The 16,090-nt window shown below is 37.1% G+C and overlaps 1 protein-coding gene across 2 annotated transcripts in view; it reads left to right on the plus strand.

Annotated features, from left to right (window-relative positions):
- The window catches only part of TTC33 (tetratricopeptide repeat domain 33), a 37,257-nt gene extending 21,556 nt beyond the window's left edge, over positions 1-15,701 (plus strand). The window contains exons 4-6 of one of the 2 annotated variants that reach the window (XR_010608587.1): positions 4,094-4,225; positions 12,853-13,959; positions 15,042-15,701. Coding sequence is in view for 1 of the 2 variants with exons in the window: in XM_065661558.1 (XP_065517630.1) it covers positions 4,094-4,225; positions 12,853-13,203 (483 nt within the window). In the remaining variant the exon portion in view is untranslated. Of the gene's footprint in view, positions 1-4,093; positions 4,226-12,852 lie in introns of both variants that reach the window. The other variant, XM_065661558.1, reaches the window with a different exon arrangement.
- Positions 15,702-16,090: the final 389 nt, after the last annotated feature.

Genomic DNA, 16,090 nt, shown 5'->3' on the forward strand with positions numbered 1-16,090 from the left:
TCCACCTACTGAACATCTTTGTAAGACAGGTCAGTAATTTTTAGTATGTATGTGCATGAGGGTCTTAAGATGTTTTTTCTGCATTGTAAGATTTTTTCAAATTCTTTGATTAGTTTTAAGAGTGTTTTCTAATGAAGTGTTATCACTATAATTGGAACGTAAATCAAATATTAAGTGAGATTACTTAACTGTGAAACTTCAGTGCCATCCTGCTAATGAAGATGGCAAAAGGAAATTAATCCAAGAAATTTATTTGAGAGCAACAGGAAAGGAATAGAATCAAAGTGTGTCAGCTCTTGAAAGGTGCTCATGAGCAAACACACACATCCTCATATTTACCTTAGGTAATTCTGACAAAATATTCCTTTTCTGTAATAACTTGCTTCAAAATAGATTAAAGACCTATTTTACTGGTAGGATTGTCTTTTGTATGGTTTTCCCCAGCATAATTTTGGTAAGTAAAAGCTTGACATCGTCATACACTCAAACGACAAGATTATTTTTGTGCATTTTTCTGAATGTGTGACCATCTAAAGAATCTAACTTAAAACATTGAGGAGGAGGGATTTAAATTGAGTTTTCAGTGATAGCACGACGCTTCACAGGGCAATGAATGTTATTTGTCTGGTTGTTGAAAAATACCCTAATGCAACTGAATTAGTTTTCTAAAAACTAAACATCTGTTTAAAAAGAGAACTGCTGTTTCTGAGAACTCTTATAATGGTTTGTGTCCTTTTCAGAATAATGCCTGCCTGTGCATGTTTTTGCTAGTAATTTGAACGTTTTGTGGGAAGTGTGTAGCAAAGGGTGACAAGTCTGCTGTCAAAAAAACCCAAACGCTAAAACCACATTGAAATTAGTGTAAAAATAACTTGAATTGAAAGAGATTGCACAGTTATTGGTTACTGATGAGCCTAAGTAATCAGATGCAGGTCTGGATTTGTGCTAATGGTGGCTTGTATTTTAAGGTCGAGTGTACTGAAGTAGTCCACAGAGGATTAAAAGAGGGTCATGATTTTGCTGTAATAAGGACAGTAGAGCTCCTAACAAAGAACACTCCCCACACAGAGGAGATCACTATATTTTGAAAGAAATTCAACCTGATCAACACATGCTTATTTTGGAGGGAGCCCTTAGGGGTGTTCTGTAGGGTTCTATTTATTCCATTTTCTACAGAGTACTGTTTCAAAACAGTTATTAAAGTTAAATGTCGAAGTGAAAACAGGCTATTAAAATAAATTACTGTGACAATGCGATAAAATTGAACAAAGGTAAAAATAGCAACCAGAATTCTGCTCTTGATTGGGTGTAGGGAGTGCTACTGGCTTCCAGATTCATGTTTTACTCACACATCTGAATGAAAGACAGTAGTTTTCTAATCAGCTGAAGTGTTTCTAGCATGTGACCTGAAATGAAAGATCTGGGGGAATCTTTGCAAGAAGCAGAAAAATAGACCATTATGCTTATGCCATGTTGGAGCAAATAAGAGTAACTTACTCAAAAGGGGACAAATAGTATAGACTCTTAAAATGAGAGGAGAAAATCAAGTTGTGTACAGTAGAAAGTGGGAGCAAGACTTTGAAAAATTAAGGCACCCAATGAGCGTCTTTTTTTATTAAATCAAATGGACTTTGGTTCATCATGGTGTGATAGGTAGGGATCAGGGAAACCAACAAAAAAGAGTTTTGTAGATAGCGGAATAACCTTGCCTTTATACAAGGCATAAATATAGATTAAATTTATGCACAGGAAGACAAAATTAAAATGATACTGTCATGATAATAACAGCACTACAGATAAAGATGATTTAGGAAGGAGGCAAGGAGTTCAGTTCTGGGTGTGTTTAAACTACTGATGAGTTATGCAAGATCTGAAATGCAGTGAAAGTATTTAAGAGTAGCTGCATCCTTGAAAATAAGCCTCATGTCTTGTATCATCATGCAGAACTCAAGATTATTATATTATTCAAGTGTGCATAAATACTGAAGTATATGTTTTGCATTAAATGTTGTCTATGGAATTAGAAGTATGATTGTGGATTTTTCTTAGACAGGTATGGCTGAGTCATTTTTTTAATAACTGAAGAAAAAAACCACCTGTGCTGAACAAAACACATACACATTCAGATGTGTATTTGTTTCCATGTACGTTGAGAAACTGATGCTGTAGTTGGGAGAAGCACTGTAATTACCACCAGGATCTGGAAGAGCATTTTTTAAAGCTGCTGTCTAAATTATTACATACAATAGTCATAAATAGATGAAAGTGGGATAATTGTCTTTTATTAGTGAGGTCACAGTTCAGTAAATAAAGCAGTAAAAATAATTAAAAACTACAAAAGATTTCTTAAAGACTTACGTAGATGTTTTGGAATTGTGTACTGGTAGGAAATACTGAATACTCAGGATGCATAAAAACGTTTAGGCGAGTGTATACTTGGATTTGTTTTCTCACATGACAATAAACATATTAAGAGATAAATGTAAAAGCTGGCTGGTGTTTGCAGATTCACTTAATCTTGATAGGATATGCACCTATCCATTAATAGCAGTCTGATTTGATTCACACATCTGCTGCAGGTAAGAGAGGCGGCACACAAAAACACAGTTGAACTGAAAGTTTTGAAGGAATACATTGTATTCATTGAAAACTTTGCTTACAAAGCACAGTCATTGAGAACTGTTGAGGGGAAAAGGGAAAATGACATAAAGCTGTGGGTTGTTTTTAAAAGTTTTTTAGGTACTTCTAAATTCCCATGTGCAGCCTATGAAATGGAATTGGAGAGAAGCCATAGGACTAGTCTAGAAAAAAATAGTTTTACTAACTTTGTTTTACTAAACCAGCAGGAATATGAATTCAAAGGTTTTATCAAAGCTAAGCTATGCTTTCTGTGTTTCTTGGGCACAGAATTACTTTCTGTAGTAAAGATTTTATTTTTTTTTTTACTCACCCCAGTGGTGTGCAACTATTTTGTTAATTTAATACTGAAGATCATTGTATTTGATTCCTCCTCTACTCCATGCTCATATCTGTCTAATTAATATATCATAGAACAGTGATATTAAATAAATGCTTTTTGCACTTCAGCAGTAGTCCTAGTATATTCTATCTAATATTATTCATCAAACTTGTGGGTCAGCTGCAATGAAAGTGGTTGCCCACATGAGTCTTATTTTTGTGGTTGACGTTCTCATCATACTGTAGGAATGCAGTCGTCATTTGTTTCTTGTACTGGTATCTATCACCACAGCGTGTGGGTGTCTGAAATCATGATCTGAGAGTGATGTAGGTATTCAGGTAATGTGCCAATCTCACGGTGGTCTTGGAAAAATAAGGCAAGCTTTGAGCCATGTTATGTATCGTTAGCTATGATTTATAGGCTTGATTATGGATGCAGTGCAAGGAGTGGAATACTATGATAAAAGGCTGACACTAACCTGGACTGCTGAGTAAAAGAGATTTCCACACTCAGAAACCACTTTTATTTTAATGTAGGTGACTTCGTGTCTAACTTAGGCTTTGCTATTGAAGAATGCTTACTCTCCAAATAGAACAGTCATTTTGTTAAGGGCTGTTTCTATGCTGAATTACAGGGATTGTTTCTATAATTATATCGTGTGCACTCCAACTGTATTTGGTTGATTAAAGTCTTCTATTAACATGATAAAATACAACCCAGGAGTTTTTTAACAATATTTGCTTATTTATTGTGTGTTATTCTCGATGTGTTTGTCCTTCAGTGTATTCTGCTACTTTTTTACAGAGTGTAGGGTTTGTAGGGCTTTACAGAGTGTAGGGAGGATGAGAGAGGGAGGGACAACTTCAGAAGCAGTTAATCTACTTCTAATAGAGTTGCTTAAATAGTTCAGGTGAATCACCCTCTAGCATACCTGTTTCTCTTTGTGGGCTATAGAATGAGTCTGGGTGACTATCTGCAATTAGACAACTGACTTTTAGACTAGAAAAAACTAGGCAAGATGAACCTGTCCTTAGTGATTGAAACAATGATGGCTGCCTGGGTATTTGCAGAAAGTTTACTTATTTTTCAATTTTGATGATTATTATTTCTCCTGTTTTTATTTTTCTGTCATAGGTCCTGATGTCTTTACACGAAATGTTCCCAGCAGTGCATGCAGCAGAAATGGCTATCCAGAGAAACCCACGTTCTTGGGATGCGTGGCAAACTTTGGGACGTGCCCAGCTTGGATTGGGAGAGATAGCACTGGTAGGAAAATGAACATTAATCTGCTAAACTTGTAAACCACATCCTCTGAATTGCATATGAGAGAATGAAAGTATAGAAATATCAAGGTAGCTGCATATCCTTATGTAATCTGAAAGTAGGCAAAGAAAATGTTGTTGTTATTTATCTCCAGTATTCATTCTACTTTGTTGTTTTTTGCAAATGCTTCCTGTGAGGTTTTGTTGCTGAGCTTGTGGAAGACCTGCCTAGCTCAAAGCCTTTTGTCTTATATACTATATTTATTTGGTGGGTTTATGCAATAGAATAATTATGTTGACATAACTGCACATACAACATGCTGGGTACTGTACTGCTACAGTACAAAGCTAACCGTATTTCAAGATGAAGGTACTGTGAAGTCCCAGTTGATATTTGCTTGGTTTTATATATGCCTGCTAATAAAATTCTAGTATCTTTTTTTCAGTCTCCCACTTCCCTGCCTCAGGTGCAGCAAACTGTGTACTCATTCATGATTTCCTCTGGCTCCTTGACCCCATATGGTGGCTGAAACTGCTCTTTTTCTTAATAAGGAAGCAAAAGGGCTATGATGCTCTGCAGTAGCTCAAGTGTATCTTTTCTCTAGCTGCAGCTGCATGCCGTGGTCCTGGCTTGGTGACGTGATGCAAAGGAAGACTCTTCCCCCACATCACATCACCCTCCACCTACAGGCTATATACCTGTAAATAATGTGACATATATTTAGGGTGTGTGTTCTCCTAGTCAGTATAGAAACATAGCGAGTGAACTTTTAAATTCAGACACATCCACAAAGTCCATTAGAAAAATGATTCATCATGAACTCTCAGATAAAGAAAGATACTGATACTATTTTATTTCTAATAGAATTAGCTGTGTGTTGGTGTGATAGAAACAATTTTGTTTTAATTTGGAGTGGTTTTGCAAAGTTACAATGTTTAGACTGAAAATTTCCAAGAATAATGAGGGGTTTTTTTTTTGAGGGGAGGCTAACAGATCATGAAAAAAGCAGTTTATTTTTAAAATGTATTAAAGAGCAATTAAAAAGAACCAAACCAACCAAACAAACAAAAAAACCCCGAACAAAACACAAAACCAAAAATAACCCCAACAGGTTGTGAGACTAACATAAGAAAAAAGCTGTGTGTTGCAGATGTGTAGTGTGCTACCTTATGTTGATCATAATATGAAGTGTCTAGAAATATTTAACATAAATCCATGCATATCTGCATCACATGGTGGTATACCATAGCTTTTGTGCTGTAGAAGGTCAGACTAGATGGTGTGTCCTGTATGGATCTACAATCTATAAATCTTATTCTTGTTTCCTTAGTGTCTGAAATTGTCACTGTAAATTGTGCCTGGGATTTTTAAATGCATTAGTCTGAGGAGATTCAAAGTTTAATTTCCTGCAAGGATCCTAGGTAACCGATGCCAATTATTCTATGAAAAATGCTACAGTTACTGTAATGCTAATTAAAGATGCTGATATACCCATACTTCTTACATCACCAGCTCTGCTCACCCTTTGTGGTGTGTGTGGCAGTTCATATCACACCAATAAAATCATAGAATGGTTTGGTCTGGAAATGACCTTGAAGCTAATTGGTTCCAACCTCCTGCCATAGACAGGGACACCTTCCGCTAGACCAGGTTGCTCCAAGCCCCGTCCAACATCCCTGCCAGGGATGGGGGAGCCACAGCTTCTCTGTACAGTCTGTGCCAGTGTCTCACCACCCTCATAATTAATATAGGAGGGGATGTCATGAGTTAATAGTGATGGAGACCAGCGTTCACATTATATTTATTTCGGTTTACATCAGAGTAGTGTTTCAGGTGCTCTTTTGGAGTGCACTGTCAAGCTTAATTAGAGAGGAATGTAGTTTTTGTAAGTCTTGAGAGTATACCATGATTCAAACCAAAGCATTTTAAGTAGGAACAGTCTCAAATTTTCACCAAAGCATGTTTTCATCTGAAACAAAACACTACTTTAGGTGCTCTTGTAATTGTTATATTGATCTTGCCATCTGTGAAGAGAGAGGGAGGAGGAGTTATCACCATGTAGTTTGCCCTCTTTAATTTGTCTGTCTCGAAGTAGGAAGTCCAGAGGTGGGTACACTCCTGTTGGTGTCTTCAGTGCTTTAGAACTGGGTGTTCTACTTTTTTGCCTTTCTGCCTTTAAAGCATACTGTACTGCCTTCTGATGAATATGCTCTCACATATAGAGAACTTGGATAGTTACTCTTAAATGTAGTTAGTGTGCACTATTTTTGAATGAATCAATTTTTAAGGAATCTGAAAACATGAAGAATGGAGCAGTCTTTAAGACTCAATTAAGGTTAAATGTTTTCATAATTATTGAACCTGTGGAGGCTTCTTGACCAGGTGATCTAAGTCATAATTGTACTTTTCTAAGTCATAATTGTCCTTTTCCTATTTGCCTTTAATTAGCATGATTTACTAGTGTTTCATTGCATTGTACTTTTTACACACAGAGCTTAATAAAGTATAAATGTCAGGGCTTTTTAGTAATGTTTGAGATTCGAGAGTCACTGCCCTTCTCAAGAGTAGCTGCTTCTGTTTCTTTGTTTCATTTCTCCCCTACCAGTGCCTGTCTTCACTACCCCCATCTTGCCAAATGGTCTGTTGTAGATATTTTTATTACTTCATAATAAATTAAGCACTTTTCAGGAAAAAACAATTTATTGTATTTTAATCTCAAGTTTCACAGGTCTAAAATACAAATCTAATTAATATTACGAGCTGTGTAATATATTAATTACTTGCAGACAAAGATTTGCTTTGATTTGGTTTTGTCGAACTTGTGACAGAGTGAGATAAATTAGCCCCTTTTTATTTAGCTTTTGAAAAGCTGTTTGCTTTTTTTTCTGACTTTACTAAGTGCGTAATTCAGAGGTAGTCCTTAAATGTGAGCAGGCAGAACTTTTTGTTTCTGTGAAGGCAGAAATTCCTTAAATTCTACAGATCAGTTTGCAAGAGCACACTGAAGTAAATTTTGCAGTGTGAATGCAGAAATACAGTCAGGCTTGAAATATTTCTCTCATTTAGTTGTGAACATTTTTTACAGATGTTATTTACTGTATTGGTGATAACAATTTAAGCCATACCAATTTCACACTGATACTTCGTTAGAACAGTTCTTCCCATGGGACAGAGTGAGCACCACACTTTCATTAAACAAGCAAACCAAACCAAACCAACCAACCAGCCAAACAAATGAAAAAAAACAGCATTAAAAAATAAATAAAAGACCAACTGGGAGTGACTGAGTCTCCCACCTTGGAGAAGTTCTTAAGCCACCTGGATGTGGTCATGGGCAACCAGCTCCCAGTGGCCCTACTTGAACAGGGGTTTGGCCCAGATGACCTTGGAAGGTCCTGCCCAACTTCAACCATTCTGTGATGCTGTGACTTAAGCTTACCCCATTGTGACCTGAGGCCTCTGTGTCGAATCTGGAGTACTGAAGATGACAAAGTTAACTGAGCAGATGTGTTAATACAGACCAGTTGTGCATGCTTTTTGTTTGATGTTCTGAAGGATGTGGTTTGCTGTGTTGTTACTAAGTAGTTAGCGGTTTAGCAGTCTTGAAGTGTGACACTGCATCTTGTAAAAGGAATCAAGCCTTGATAATATGAATTCTCAGATCAGCCCTTTCTTTTATTTCTCTTGAAAGAAATAGTTCTAGGTCTTTTACAAAATGCTGGGAGTTATGTACTAGCAAAGAGAGGAAATACTGCATTATAATTGGAATCCAGCTAATTAACTAATTCTGAGTTTGGGAGAAATTTTCAAAATGCTACTAATGTTAAGTATGCAGAAACAGAGATTTTGGTAATCAGAAGGAAACCAGCAGTTGGCTTTCCACTGAAAAGCAGTCAAGTCTGTGCTTCATATTGTGTTCTTATCCACTTGAAGGGAAAAATAATGCAGGTATTATTTTATAGGTTATATGAGATTGAACTATTTAATTGTGCTGCTGTGATAATCTTCCTTATAAGCACAAAAAAAGGTGTGTATTATTGTATCATGATGGAATATTTCACTTTATCATCCAGATTGGATGGGGCTTGGAGAAACCTGATCTAGTGGAAGGTGTCCCTGCCCATGGCAAGGGGTTTGGAACTAGATGATCTCTAAGGTCCCTTCCAACCCAAACCATTCTGTGATTTTATGATTATTATATTAATATTCTTGATAGGTATTCTTCTTATGTGCATAAACAGAAAGAGGAAATGCAGTTTTGAAAATTGCTATTTGTTGTGCGATTTTGGCCTAGAATTTCTTGTTATTTCATTTACAGGTTTTGTGTCACACTTTAAATGGTACTGTCCTACTTACCAGGATTTGATAAAAGACATTTCTTCTGAAAATAAAACCTGCGACAAGGGTGTCTTTCTGTCCTGCTGATTTCATCCTCTACTACTACACTTCTGGGCTCATCTGTAACATGACAGACCCTGGCAGGGGTACTTCTTGTGAGCGTTCCCCACTGACTTGGCTGAGGCACATGTCCTCTGGTCTCTCCTGCCAGCCATCAGTCAGGCCATGTGTCCCAGGGAGAACGTGATCTGAGTCACCCCTGAGGGAGATGCACCTTCATCTACACTGCATCAGTTCTCTGCAGTTCAAAGTTAAAATAGATAACACATTTAGCATTCAGATTATATCATATAAACTATTAAACTAAAGTGAAAATAGCTGAAAGAATTGGAATTTTCTATTTGTCCTGGGTTCAGCAGTAGCAGTCATTTTTTCTCCTTCTTAGTAGCTGGTGCAGTGCTGTGTGTTTGACTTTCAGCCTGAGAACAGCGCTGATAACACCGATAGTTTTAGTTGCTGCTCAGTAATGTTTAGTTCTGACCAAGGACTTTCTGAGCCTCGTGCTCTGCCAGAAAGGAGGGGAGGCTGGGAGGAAGCAGAGACAGGGCACCTGACCCAAACTAACCAGAGAAGTATTCCATACCACAGCATGTCATGCCCAGGATGTAGAACTGGGGGCAGTTACCCAGAAGGGCTAGATCACTGCTTGGGTCAGGCTGGGTGTCGGTTGGCTGGTGGTGAGTGGTTGTATTCTGTTCCCTTGTTATTTCTCTTATCATCATTATCATTGATGTTAGCAGTAGTGGTTTGTGTTATACCTTAGTTACTGGACTGTTCTTATCTCAACCCGTGGGAGTTACATTCTTTTTGATTCTCCTCCCCATCCCTCCAGGAGGTGGGGCGGGGGAGGGGGGTGGGGTGGTAAAGGAAGTGGGGAAGTGAGAGAGACTGCGTGTCAGCTGGGTGTAAACCGCAACACTATTCTTTAAAGAAATGCAATGAGGAGTCTTTAAATATACCAGAATTTCATGAGTGTCTCTGTGTGAAAGTTTTCTGTAAAAATTACTTATGTTCATGGTAAGCAGTACAAGAAATAAAATGTAAATTCCAGTAAATTGTTATCATAGAATCATAGAATGGTTTGGGTTGCAAGGGATGTTTAAAGGTCATCTATTTCTGCAATGAGTAGGGACATCTTCAACTAGGTCAGGTTGTTCCGATCCTGGTCCAACCTGACCTTGAATGTTTCCAGGGATGGGGCACCTGGCACCTCACTGTTCACTATTGCACACAGTTTCAGTGTTTCACCACCCTCATTGTAAAAAACTTCTTCCTAATATCTAATTTAAATCTACTCTCCTGCAGTTTAAAGCAATTCCCCCTTGTAAAAAGTTCCTCTCCACATTTCTTGTAGGCCCCTTTAGGTACTGGAAGCTGCTGTAAGATCTCCCCAAAGCCGCTTCTTCTCCAGGCTAGACAAGACCAGCTCTCTCAGCCTGTCCTCATAGGAGAGGTGCTTCAGCCCTTGGAGCACCTTCTGGCCCTTCTCTGACTCACTTCAACATCCTTTTTGTGTTGGGGAATGCAGTGCTGCAGGTGGGGTCTCACTACAGCAAAGCAGAGGATGAGAATCACCTCCTTCGACCTGCTTGTCCACTCATGCAGCCCAGCATACAGTTGGCTTTCTGGGCTGGAAGTGCACATTGTCCTGTCATGCCCAGCTTTTCATCTACCAGTATTATGTTGGGTGCTGTTAAAACAAATCCATGTTTAGGGAACATTAAACACAGAAAAGGTTTACATGTGGATGAATACATGTCTTCACTTTTGGACATCCTTTGAAATAGGTCAGATAGTGACTGTCAGATGTAACATAAAGGCCTAATTCAGACCTTGGGGGCAGGTGTGAACTGCATAACTTCTTAAAATGCTCTCTTACTTCTTTTAGGGTCACTGTATAGTAGCAGTTACTGGGTCTGTGTGTTACAGATGCCTGCTATAAAAAAAAAAGTAGTCTGATCACAAGTTCCCTTCACATTGAGACTCTGCAAACCAGCAGAAAAGATTCTGCTCATAGGACAAATGAAAGATTGCTACAGAATACCTTATAGTGAGATGAAATGTAAAATATTTTAAAAATACCAGTTCTTCAAATATTATAATTCAGCAAGCAAGAGCATGTTGCAGGAGATTTTATACTGTTCCCTGTAGAAGTCCTCTAGTCCTTAACATGCAGGGTCTCTTTAGGATCAAGAGTGCCCTTTAAAACGAGGCTAGAAATGCCAAGTTTGTCTAGTGCCACTAGGTTTTCTTGTAGTGCCAGACAGGCAGTTGGAGATTTAAATCTCCATTGGGGAGAATTAAAAGGAGCACTGTTATTTTCTTTTCTTTTGTTTCAATGGAAATTAATGGCTGTGGAAGCAGTTACAGTGTCAACATAGAATTTTATGTGGATGGCAGTTCTGTATTTTTAGTGTTACATTACTGCTTTAAAATTAATCCCTCTGATCTTCTGCAACATTTCAAATTTATTTTTAATATTTTATGATTAATGAAAACGTCATACAAAATCTTTTCTCTAATAGATATACGAAGATGATCTTTTTATGCTGTATTGTATGAATCAACAAAGCAGCTTCTAAGCTTAACAAATGGTACCTTGTACTTGATTACTCCTCAGTGTCATTTATTGTGCATATACGTAACTATATAGTCAGGTTTTAATCAGGGCACATCTTTCATGGAAAACAGATGGTGTTTGTTTATATTTTGTTTTCAACAGAAATACAAAAAAGAGCATGTAGTGTTTACTTATAGTTCATCTATCACTGGAAATTAAAAGCTAGCAAAGTTGAATAAAATGACACTGTTTTGCAAGAATTATACTGCACTCCTCCTTCTGTTTAAAGTTCAGTGTGCTCATAGACTTCAGAGCTTGCTGTGGGCCAATCATAAAGTATTATTTTTTGAACTGAAAGGCTGACTATTGCAACAGCAGTAATACTGATAGCACAATCAGCATTTCTTAAATCTGGTTTGTATCTCTTGTCTGCTGAGTTCACGTCATATGGATTTCATACATTAATCTGAGCCAGCAGAAAGATGAGTTGGCAATTTCTGTCAATGCAGAAGAAATGTTCTAATTTTTGAAATTGATTTGTCTTCTTTAAGTATTTATAAATTACAACAGAATATGGCATTCAATGGTTGTTCAGACATCTTTAGGTAAGTTGCTAGAACTTTTCCCAAATACAGTCCAAATCCATATCATCGCTGTTTTCCCGCACTAGAAGAAGGCTTCTGTTCATCATCACGCAAGAGTTTTTTCACTCAGGTGGCCATTTCCACAAATGACCATACAGTCATAAATGTGAAATACACACAGGCCTGTGCATATATACACCTAAGTCTGAGTAGGTAGGATCAGTCTTGTTCTTTTCACTGTGAATATAACTGTAAATAAAATACATTGTAGATTCTTGGTCTAGCATTTTTTCAGTATTGTAGCAATCTCTTCTTATTGTTGAATATTACATCTACTGGGTTAGATGGTCACATTTTTCTTACACTTAACAACTTCTGTGTTGATTATTTTGTTTGTAAGACTTTTCCCAGTTGAGCTGAAAGACAGGAGAATCAGTGTCAACTATATTAGTATTGATATTATATTGTTCATAAGAATATAAAAATTCTTTCTTAGAATAAATTTCCAAGTTGGGAGTTAGTTTGTCTACTTTTGTCTGTTCAGGTAAGTGTGTTTGCAACCACAAACCTGTTATAGAAAGTGCTTATCATGCGGCTGTGATTACTGTAGTACTAGGTGTGTATGGGATATGACTACAGGCTAATTTAAAAGCAGCAATGTTAGTGATGCATGAAATCCCAGTCACTCATTTTCTGTATTTCTTTAAACCATATCTGTCTGCTCTTGCCTTCCCATACATGTGTTGATAAGAGAAAGGTAGGATAGAAAACCATCTAAACAAAAATTATTCTTGCTTTTACCTTTTTAATTCTAATATTATGTTTGGCATGTGAACACTTATTTGTGCTCTTGTTGCCAGATCTGTTCATTCTTTGTACTTTCAGATAATTTGTATGCACGTTGCTTAGGGGTAACACTGCTGTTGAACTTACACCCGAGAGAGGATTGTTCCACTAAAGACAGACAGGAGTAAAATTGCTTTTGTCTTTGCTTGAGTGATGTAGTACTTTGTTGTTGGTAATTTCTATTATGAAATATGTAGGTTTTAAAGTGTCGTGTCCTTGTTTCTTTCCTATTCTGTTTCTAGGCAATCCGAAGTTTCCAGGTGTCCTTACACATCTTTCCGATGAACCCTGAAGTATGGAAAGAGGACCTTTCCTGGGCAAGAAAACTATACGAACAGCAGAAGGCAACAAAGACTGCGGCGGTGCACACACTAGCAAAAGTTAAAGAGCATGCACAAGAATCAATCCCAGACTATGACTTTGAAAGTGATGAAGTTGTTGCAGTCTGTGCTGCCATTGCAGAGAAGGAGAAAGCTCTTTCAGAAGCTAAAACAGTGGTGATTGTGTCTGCTTCAGGCACAGTAGAAACTGTTACTGAGAAGGAGGATTGTCCTGCAACTCCTGATGAAACCCTTTACATCAGAGCCCGATAGGGCAGCCTTATGGGTTGTCATACTCGTTTAAAAACTACTGTTATTTATTGTGTTGGGCTTCCATTTTTTTATTTTTTTATTTTCTAAGCAGTGGGAGAACCTACGAAAGTTAAAAAATTGCAGTTACTTTACCTTTGTAAATTGAAAAAGAAATGACCCAAATTGTTTCATGCTTATTTTTGGAGAAGAAAGCCAAGAGCTTATGAACAAATATGTTGTTAAAATGCTTAACTACATTTTAACAACTGTTTTCATCTGTATGAATTACATAATTTTACAACTTAATGTCTACATTTTCCCAGTAATTAATAAGCTTTTATTTAAACTCATTGAGAAGAAAAATGGATTTTTTAAGCCTTTTTCAGTCCTTATTCATTAACATTTTTTTTTGCTTCAGATGAAATGTGAACTGTTCTCTGTTATCAGAAGTCTTTATTTTCTTTATGATTACTTTTCTACGAGGAAGCTTCCTATGAAGTAGAGATGGATTATTATTTTGCTTGTGTGCGTGATAGATGTGCCATTCAATCTGTAGTCAAATGAAGTCAACAGAAACTTTCCTGTTGCTTTCATAGGTGGATGGGTTAAACACTTTCTGATCAGATGAAAGGGAATGCTATATCAAACAAGGCCCTGAATGCTTAGTTATTACTGAGTGTTTCACCAGAAGAAAGAACATTCAGATGAGACCAAAACTGGCCTTGAATGCTGTGCTACAGACATCACCCAAAGTAAAATGTTGGGAGCTGGAAATAGGTATGTCTGAAGTGTATTATGTTTAGGCTTTTATTTCTTAGTAAGCTAATCTGATACAAGGAGGCAATTTGTTTTTCCTGATTTTTATGACCTGATATTTAGAGTGTGTTCTTAGTGAACCCGTTTTTCAGGATAGCATTACCCGTCTTCCTTTTTATCCTTTTCGGATTTTGGGTGCTGTGATGGGTATTCACATTGTGTTAACTTAGGGGTGTAACATAGGAGATTGATTTAATGTTCATCTTTCTTCAGGGGAAGGCATGTGTTTGTTCCTCATATAGGCAGTTCAGAGAAATGAAGTCAGGCTGTTTCTTTTCTGTGCTCTGTGCTGAGACTGCTCTCTTTGCATTGCCTGGAGACATGATAGAGATGGTTGCCTCATAAACTAGACTGGGGAAAAAATGGTCAGTGGAGGATTCAGGGGCAATTCAGGATTGGGAACACATAATTTGTACTTGAATTTTATGACATTGTGCATGATAAAAACATTTTTGAATGATAGTTTTATAAATAAGGGAAACCTTTTGAAATCACTTATCTTTGTATTTTTCATATCTGATTTCTATTTTCAAAGTAACACATTTTAAAAGGAAATAATGTTGCTTGAGAAGCATAATGATTTTTGCAATAGCGCAATGTAGAAAAATTATCTCAGATCATGCTTTCAGTTGAATAACTTTATTGAGGAGGACACAGTCTTTGCAGAAATTAATTATCCCTTTCAAAAACTTAATTGCCATGTTGTACTTCCTAAATTTGCATTAATTTTTTGCAAGATTATTCCTGAATATATTTTTGTGTATGTATGAATTTTTAACTCTGTGCTTGCATGTGCATACACAGATTTACACTTTTTAACATCTCTTAAGTATTCAAAATAATTATAATTACAGTGACTAAAATATACTAAGAAATGTAAAATATCACCATGCTACATCTTTGTTGTTCATTCAGTTCAGAACTAGATCTTAAATGCTTACTGAACAGATGTTTGATTAAGATATGGTTTGATAGATGGTTTAAATTGTCCCAGTTGAAGAACTTCATCTTACTTTTCCTAACAAATAATACAATCTATTCAGCCATAGGAAGTTAGTATGAGAAGGATTTAGACATATTTCTTCAAAGAAGAGTTGTTCTCTGGCTAGAAAAGGAAATGTGCTGGAAGCTGTAAGGTATGTTTTCATTTTGAAGGATCTCGGCTATAATCCAACACATCTTTTCTTTGTGCTTTATACTTGCGTCAGTGTTATGTATTTGCTCATACAGGAAGAACTGCCTCCCTCCTCTCAGAAGTCACATGTTATCACAGAATCTGTTTCCACTGAAATGATTCACAAAATTCATACTGACTTCAGCACTGCTGCGCCAAACTAATGGAGGGGTGTGCATCTGCACCATCAGGCAGAATCAAGCTGTCTTCGAGGGGTGGTTGTTTCTATCCCCTGTGCTAAATGTGTTTTCATTCTGATTAGATTAGGTGACGAACTCTAGGTACTGTCTGGATTGTAGTGTTTTGTAGAGCACTGTAGAGCAGATAAGTTCTTGAGATAGTCTTAATCTCAGACTGGGAAGAAGTTAAAAAATTACGATCTCAACATTGTTTTTTATACAGCATGCCATGTTTTGCTTGTATGGGATTTTTTGCGTCTGTTTGAATAAAATACTGACTTCTCTGCTGCTTAGTGATGCCTGTTTATTCTTTTGGTTATAACAAGAATAAAGGTTAACGTTGACCATTTTACAGTGTCGCTCATTTAATCACTTGGCTTCTTCTGTCTCTGCCGAACATGTTGATGTGTTACAGTTTAAAAAAAAATAAAGGACATCTGGGGAAAAATGTTTAATAAAAGGTAGTGAGTGTTCAGTGCTCTTAAACCTCCCAGGGGTATCCAAATGAGAGGCACCCAAAGGAGAAAGCCTTCCTGATAAAAACCAGGGTGTTTATGAAGCATGCCTGCACTTTGCCATCAGGAATTTATTTTTAGTGTTGTTCATCGTCACTTGTGGCAGTGGCTGCAGCAGCTTACATGTGTTTGCCTTCCATATGAATCATATACCTTGAAATGCTGAAGTGTTGCAACATTGTTAAAGAGGAAGTCTCAACAAGGTTAGGTGGATTAATTTGCTT

This window comes from Lathamus discolor, chromosome Z, assembly GCF_037157495.1.
Source record: "Lathamus discolor isolate bLatDis1 chromosome Z, bLatDis1.hap1, whole genome shotgun sequence".
In the NCBI taxonomy this organism is placed as follows: Eukaryota; Metazoa; Chordata; class Aves; order Psittaciformes; family Psittacidae; genus Lathamus; species Lathamus discolor.